Here is an 8,005-nt window from a genome sequence, read left to right as displayed (position 1 = left end):
CTGACATGAACTGCTTGCTTGAGGTCCTTCCACAACATTTCTATTGGATTAAGGTCAGGACATTGACTTGGCAAATTCTGAAACATGAATTTTATTCTCTTTTAACCATACTTTGGTAGACCCTTATGTGCTTTTTGTGCTTAGGGTTGTTGGCCTGCTGCATGACCCACTTTCTCTTGAGATTCAGTTCACAGACAGATGTCCTGAAACTTTCCTTTAGAATTCACTGTTATAATTCAGAATTCATTGTTCCATCCATTATTGAAAGGTTCTTATAAGTAAGGTTCTTATGCTGGAATGTAGTGTTTGCTTTCTCCAAACATAACACTTCTTATTTAAACCAAAAGGTTATATTTTTCCACACAAAACATTTTTCCAAAAGACTTTTCCACGTAATCATTAGCAAACTGCAGATGGACCGCGATGTTCTTTTTGGAGAGCAGTGGCTTTCTCCTTGTAACACTGTAATTCACTCCATTGTTGTTCAGTGTTCTCCTGATGGTGAACTCATGAACATTAACATTAGCCAATGTGAGAGAGGCCTTTGTTTGCTTAGAAGTTACCCTGGGTTCCTTTGTAACTTCAGGGACTTTTACATGTCTCACTATTGGAGTAATTTTGGTTGGTTTCTAATAAACATACTAGGTTCTCTTTTTTGATTAAATTATAGCTAATAGTAACTAGTGACCTAGACGTATTAGGTGTAATTTATGCACTAGTCAAATATTAACCCCACCCCATCCAGTTAATAGTTATAGTTGAAATGAAGCTATCTGGCAGCCCGATATTCAGGTCTCCCCCTCAGCACTTACTGTAAAACAGCGGTGCTACAGAGGCGCAGACCACATGCCGATTCTCTCTCTCTCTCTCTCTCTCTCTCTCTCTCTCTCTCTCTCTCTCTCTCTCTCTCACTCAATGTTCCCTAGTTTATAACTTATAACCTTGGTACCCAAAGTTTCCCCCTTTTTAATGTAACTTAGTTCCATTTAATTTTGTGCCAGATCAACAAAAAATCCTCCAGTATGTTTATCCCTGAAAAGAAAATGAAACAGAACACACACACGCTGCTTGTATAATAGAAAACAGTTGACCTGTGTTAAGTGACTCAATGTTTTTAAATCTGTTTTTACATCTGTTACGCTTCCGCCGGTGGATGGCGCTGTGGCGTCGAAGCGCAAAGACTGCTGCAGAGCGCGCGTGCACGAGACCCTGACATATGGACACGCGCGGCTCGTTTGTTTTGATTTACTTCCTGTCCAGGTATTGGCTTATGTTCGAGGGTGTGTCTTTATTTCTCGAGGTGTCTATGCTTTAGTTTAATTATGTTGGTTATTTAAACCCCTCGTGCGGCTGCGCACTTCGCGCAGTATTATAGTTTGTAACGTTAGTAGTGTTTAAGGAGTATAGCTTTAGCTCTGTGTAAGAATGCGTGTAGCATGCTAGCGGTCTCAGTTCCATGTTCTGTTTTCGAGTAATGCCTAGACTGTAGTTCCATGGTTGATCCAGCTAGTCCTGTTCAGCATAGACCGCGCTTCTTGTGTTCTGTTAGTTTGTTTATCAATAAAGACGGCGCTCCTGCGCTTACTTCCTGCTAACTGTCCTGTGTCGTTACATCACACTCCTGTCCAGTGAAGTGATTATTTGGTGATAATAATAATACATTTTATTATTATTATTATTGCAACATAGTACATGCGGTCATGCACATTAGGGTTAGTGTGCTACATGGGATATACAATAGTCATTACAAAAGTCATTAATGTAATTTTTGAATTCTAAATGAATAGTTCAATTCATATTTTGCAGAAACTTAATTTATCTAATTCTAAAGCATCATTGCTATATTTTATTCTGTCAAACAGTGAGATGGCAATATTTTGATGGGTGTAGAAGGCCTCACTGGGACATTTTGTATTAGTAGTGTAAAACATATGCATTGGCTTACATATTGGTAGACATATGCAAATAAAAAAAATATATACATGTAGGAAACACTTAAGAGACTTAATCTATATGTAACAAGAAAATGAAGGAATGGGATAAGCTGACTTAAACATCTAGTTATCTAGTTGGTGGCTGTGCTCAGGTGGTAGAGCAGGTTGTCTAATCGTAGGGTTGGAGGTTCGATTCCTGGCCCACATGACTCGAAGTGTCCTTGGGCAAGACACTGAACCCCAAGTTGCTCCTGATGTCAAGTTAGCACCTTGCATGGCAGCTCTGCTACCATTGGTGTGAGAATGGGTGAATGGGAAACACTGCTCAGGTTAAAAAAAAGTGCAGACCATTAGTTATGTCAATAGTTGTGTAGGAAAGTTCCTCATATTCAGAGTAGGGCTAGGCAGGTGCTCAAGTTGCTATGATTTAATAAAGCAGCATGTCAGTTACATTTATGTTTTTAAATAAGAAGTCATTTACAGTGCATATACACTATAAAGAAAACAGTCACCAACTATTAATTTGATAGCACATTGTGCTATTCTGTGTGTCACATTTTTATTAAAAAGACCAGAGTGGGGCGCACGGTGGCTTAGTGCTAAGCACGTTTGCCTCCCACCTCCAGGGTTGGGGGTTTGATTCCCACCACAACCCTGTGTGTGCGTAGTTTGCGTGTTCTCCCTGTGCTGCTCCCCCTGTCCAAAGACATGCATGGTAGGCTGATTGGCATGTCCAAAGTGTCTGTAGTGTATGAATGGGTGTGTGAATGTATATGTGAGTGTGCCTTGCGATGGCCTGGTACCCTGTCCAGGGTAGTAGTTATATCATACACTTTCTGTCAAACTGTCAATCAAAGTGTTGTGTGTGATAATTTATGACCCTCTGTGCTTCCCTGACTGACAGGTCTGTAGGGGTGGTGAGGGGGGTAACCCTATGGAGTTTATCAGATGGTCAATCTGGCTCCTTTGTGTCTGGGGGTGTTGTGGAGAGGTGTGTGTTGGGGGGAATAGTCCCCCTCCCGACAAAAGGTGTTTATGTTAATGAGTTTGGTTTTTGGTGGGGTGAAATACGTCTGAAAAGAAATAATGTTTTTAATATGGGGCTGTGTTTGTGTTACTTTGTGGCGTTATTTCGTTTGTCTAAACACATTGTTAGAAAAGCATGATGTTTGAATGTGTACATATATGAGTAGAATATTTGTTTTGTGAAATAAATGAAAACAATTGTTGATTATGTTTTTTAGGGATCCCGTTTTACCTTTGAATAAAAAGTTTAGGAGTTAAAGCGTCTTTTTTTAAAAAAAGAATCTGTTTAAAAAAGAATCTGTTTAAAATAATCGTTTGTATTACATACATTCTAAACACAAACCTTCAGGATGTAAAAAATGATCAAAAGAGATGTTTAAAAAGAATCCGTATTACCAGGTTTCCCAAAAAACACAAAAACTTTAGGAGGTAAAAATGGTTAAAAGAGCTGTTTAAAAAGAATAGCGCGTATTACACGACTTCTAAACAAAGATCCTTACGAGGTAAAAATGTTAAAGTGCTGGCTAAAAGAATCTCCGTAATGTTTAAACTAGGAGAGAAGTATTTTCCAGAGATGTCTTCCAGTCGCTGTGTTAAGCAGTAATGAAGTTAAACGGAGACGCCTCACTCTCGCTAAACCCCGCCCACACATACGTGTTTTCAGACACGCCTCTCTCTCATTCTAAACACACCCATTCACATGTTTTCAACGTAGCCAGTACGTTCTGTCAAAATGTCAATCACGGCGGTAGAACTAGAGGGCTAATTTATGGCCTCGTCCATGACAGGCCTGCGTTTCTCTAGGAGTGCTTAATTTATGGCTCTTTGTTTCTTCCTGACCAAAGAGTTTTTTATGACTAGGGGGGTCGTGGTGTGATCCTACAGATTGTTTATGATAATGAGTGTCTGCGGGGGTGTTAATTGCTTTACGACACACCCTACAATAGGTATGCTTTATGTTTAAAAGTACGGCCAGTTACGCAGAAGTCTCTAAGATCGCGGCCGTGTATCAGAGCGCTGTGTAATTTTAGGCGAATCGTCGATTCTCGTTTTAACTCGCCTTTAAAGCTTTATATATTATTTTTGAGAATACTTCAAAGAGGAGATGGCTGTCTGTCGCAACAGTAAGTGTTTTATTATTATTATTATTATAATTGTTATTATTATTATTATTATTACACATAGTTAAGAATGTTTTTATTTATAAACGAATTTATGGGTTTATTGTGGTGAATAAAACAGGTATCTAACGCTACAGGTGATGATGATATTGTGTCTATCCCGGACATCGTAGACGAAATCAGGTTTCTGAACAAGGCAAGCGGTACGTGCGTTGTTATTCTTTATAAGTGTTCGATCCTATGTATGATGTGTATGTGTTTAATGCTTTTACTTCTTTTTTCACAAAGGGTCGAACACAGAAGTCCCGCGAGTCAGGTTTGAAAACCCCGTGCTGGGTAAGATCTGTAATAATGAGATGTTATGTTTAAAAAGCGGTTTAAGATGTTTTCTTACGTATTGTGTTCGTTTGTTTACTGTTCAAGGCTTGTCAAATCTTGTAGACAAGATCGCTGCACCCGAGTTCAAAAATAGTGCTGCGGTCTCCACTGAACTCGGTATACCAACGAACTCTGGAAAGGCCAAGCGTAAAACAGTCGCTCAGGTCCACAGCGCGGGTGTCGCTACGTCTAAACGTAAACGATCAAGATCTCCCCCACGATCGACAGAAGGTGTGTAGCATGTATTTTTATTTTATTTTATTATTTTTTTTAAAGAGTGTTTCATCATCCTAATTAGTGCCGGTATCCTAAGCAATGTTTTGTGTTTTTTTCCCCAAACAGAGTCAGCTGTGAATGAACCGAGCACTATAGACTCTTGTTTGAACTGGAATCAGGAGCTGTTAGATTCGTGGGACGCATGTGTATTTACCCCGGTTCCCGGAGACGATCTGCCTTCAAACCAAGAAGCATTTGGTCGCGAGGCTACTGATGTTATAGACAATAACAGAGACTCGGCGGAGGTGATACGAACCGGGTTCAAGGCCGTCGAGGACCGTATTGCTGGTTTTGAAAAGACTTTTGCCAGCGTCACCGAGCGTCTGGACATTATAGAGAAGAATCAGCGTCTTTATAATCAAAGTCTTGTGGAAACTTTACAAAAACATACCATCACACATAAAGAAATCATAGCAAACCAGAAGCGTCTTATTGGGGACATTCGTCGCGTTGATCACAATCAACACCTGACGGCGGAATTGTTAAAACAGTTTGTACAGTTAGTTAAAAACAAGAAACTCGGGTGAGTTGTACAATAAGTATTTTATAACCCCTGTGTGTGTGTGTGTGTGTGTGTGTGTGTGTGTGTGTGTGTGTGTGTGTGTGCGTGTGCGTTTATTTGCTGGTGTGTATCTGGTTTACGGTGTGTGATTTTTACTAGTTTTTGTTTCAATAATAAAAATGTCAAAGCGGTGTGGTGAAAACTCGTGTAATCTGGGAGCTGCAATTAAATTTAGAAGATGCGACGACGATGATCTGTGTACTTTTGAACAGCGTTGCACCACAGAGACGTTACAGGGTTTAATTCGGACAATGGAGGATCTGAATAGACAGCAGTCTACCACCGATACTTTGTTGGACTTATTAAACATTGTTAGATCAATGGCTGAGGTTCAAACAGAGCCGCTGCCTAATTCGTTGTTAGACATCGGTTCAAATTCGTTGTTAGTCAGCGATTCAAATTCACAGCAGGTGGGGTGCGGGTCGGACAGTCAATCGTTTAATCCCTCGGAACCAAATTTTGGGTTATCCGAAGCAGCTATTGAGTCTATCGTAAGAGAGGGTGGGTCTGTTGGTGATTATACGGTGGTACCGAGACGCAGATTTAATGGTTTGGAGATACGGCGTCGTATAAACATGCGTGTGATAACCGCTCCAGACCTGGCAGCATACGCTATATTTCTGCATGATATCATGTCTGAAATAGTGTCGTTTTCCAGACTGCTGGCCGGCGATGGGGGCTTAATCAACATTACCTTGAGAGGCCCTAGTCTACCCTCTGACGTTAACGCTGTCTTGTCACCTGATAACGATTACGATTTGCACATATTCACACAACAACTAGAGAACATTATGCAAAGTAATTCTGACGTACGGGCTGATGAATGTCTAGACCTGTACGTGTCTATAGCTCGCGGTAAACACGGTGGCGCTTATCGAAAGATACGTGATTTAGCTCATAACGAGGTGATTGCCAGAAACAGAATGAATCTGTTCTGTCCCAACAACATATCTAACAATCTGTGTTTTGCGATCTGTCTGTCCCATTTTCTACAACCGCATGCGTCATGTGGTGAACTCGAGTCGTTAGCAGCGTCTCTACAGAAAACTGCAGGGTATTCGGTACAACAAAAGATAGGGTTTGATGACATCACGCGATTTGAACGGTTGTTACATGTTAAAATAGTGGTGTTCCATAGGACATGTTCTGGTCTGTTGGAACACTTTACGAACAATGACGAGCCTCATAATAAGACCGTGTTCTTGTATTTACACAACGAACATTATTTCTTGATTAAGAACCTAAAAGCATTCATCGGTACACCATACGTGTGCGAATACTGCTATCGTGGTTTTACTAGCCGCAGAGACCACAGGTGTAAATACGTTTGCGATGTATGTAATGCACCTGATTGTCATAAATACGCTGGCAAAACGAGGCAATGTCACGATTGTTTGCGGTACTGCAGATCAACCTACTGTTACAACGCACATAAACAAATGCAAACAGGACAACCGTACGCTCAGTGTGACGTCACTAAATACTGTCAGAAATGTAATAGGCGATATCACGTCAACGGAGCAGTACCAAAAAAACATGTGTGCCCTGCAGAACACTGTGTCCACTGTAAAGCTGAGTTGGTTAATGACGGAGTACACCAATGTTTCATACAACCGATAAAAACGGAACCACCTAGCGACAAATACATTTATTATGATTTTGAGACACAACACACGGACGGTAAACACGTGGCAAATTTCGTATGCGCCATTACATTTAAAGGGGAAGAGTTCACAGCCGCTGGTACAGACTGTATAGATCAACTTGTTAAAAAGTTTAGACAGCCTCATTATCAGAATTACACATGGGTTGCACACAACGCTTCAGGGTTTGACAATTTTATTCTGTTGGAATATTTTGCAAAAGCAGGGCTAACACTCCAAATTACTATGCAAGGCTGTCGGATCATCTTAATGTATGATAAGACATTCAAGCAACGTTTCATCGATAGCTACTCTTTCATCCCTATGCGTCTGTCCATGACATCCGCTGCGTTAAATCTAACCTGCGCTGAGAAAGGTCATTTTCCACATCTGTTCAATAGAACCGAAAATGAAGACTACGTAGGCCCATCTGATCAAGCTGAAATTTGATATGGTAGATATACCGTATGTGCTAATCTATAATAGATTCTCATGATGACTTAATTACTGAAAAAAAACATGCCTGTCATTGGCCAATCAGATATCAGATAATTGAAAAGTTTCCCATTAGGTTATTGCCACAAAACTTGAATAGAAAGTTCAGGGATGGACCTCCTAGTATCCAATGCAATCTCGCTCAAATTGGCTACCTGGGGCGTGCTGTTCATGTTTATAAGGGTCAGCGTTAAGTTCAAATAGCTGTTTCTCAGGAACCAAAATGCCAATTGAGCAGAATTTGCTGTGCACTTTCTGCTAATCTGTAACTGAATTACTTCAAAAATGTCTGCCTTCTGCCAGTCAGCTTTCAGCAGGTAGGTTACACAACTAGCATTGAGCCATCATCACAAAATGTGATATGCATAAGTATGTTCACATATGGTCTCTTTATTGTTCTATGAATCTTGACAAGAACTGGCCACTGGGAGTGCTATATGCAGGGAGTGTTTGGACAGATTGCCTCTTATCGCTATATTACTATTATTATTAGCAGTAGAAGTAGTTGTATTATTATTATTATTATTATTATTATTATTATTATTATTATTGCAGTAGTAGTACTGATAT

The 8,005-nt window shown here is 40.2% G+C and overlaps 1 protein-coding gene across 4 annotated transcripts; it reads left to right on the top strand.

Annotated features, from left to right (window-relative positions):
- The first annotated feature begins 1,104 nt into the window (after window positions 1-1,104).
- Window positions 1,105-7,390, top strand: LOC124626914 (uncharacterized). Of its 4 annotated transcripts, none has more exons than XM_053679121.1 (5): window positions 1,105-4,084; window positions 4,219-4,284; window positions 4,370-4,417; window positions 4,505-4,690; window positions 4,802-7,390. In XM_053679121.1, exon 5 carries the CDS (start codon window positions 5,417-5,419, stop codon window positions 7,388-7,390), a length of 1,974 nt encoding a protein of 657 aa, XP_053535096.1. In that variant the 5' UTR covers window positions 1,105-4,084; window positions 4,219-4,284; window positions 4,370-4,417; window positions 4,505-4,690; window positions 4,802-5,416. The 4 variants fall into 4 exon arrangements, with proteins under 4 accessions (XP_053535096.1, XP_053535094.1, XP_053535097.1 ...); XM_053679119.1 differs by having other exon boundaries at window positions 4,203-4,284; XM_053679122.1 differs by having other exon boundaries at window positions 1,152-4,084; window positions 4,802-5,453.
- The last annotated feature ends 615 nt before the right edge of the window (window positions 7,391-8,005 follow it).

Source organism: Ictalurus punctatus, unplaced genomic scaffold, assembly GCF_001660625.3.
Source record: "Ictalurus punctatus breed USDA103 unplaced genomic scaffold, Coco_2.0 Super-Scaffold_100068, whole genome shotgun sequence".
Lineage (NCBI taxonomy): Eukaryota > Metazoa > Chordata > Actinopteri > Siluriformes > Ictaluridae > Ictalurus > Ictalurus punctatus.
The sequence above is the reverse complement of the archived record's forward strand: the minus strand, read 5'-3'. Positions and strand labels throughout refer to the sequence as shown.

What these genes read in the sequence shown, in the direction of transcription:
- LOC124626914 (XM_053679121.1), top strand. Translation starts at nt 5,417, where the DNA reads ATGTCAAAGCGGTGTGGTGAAAACTCGTGTAATCTGGGAGCTGCAATT.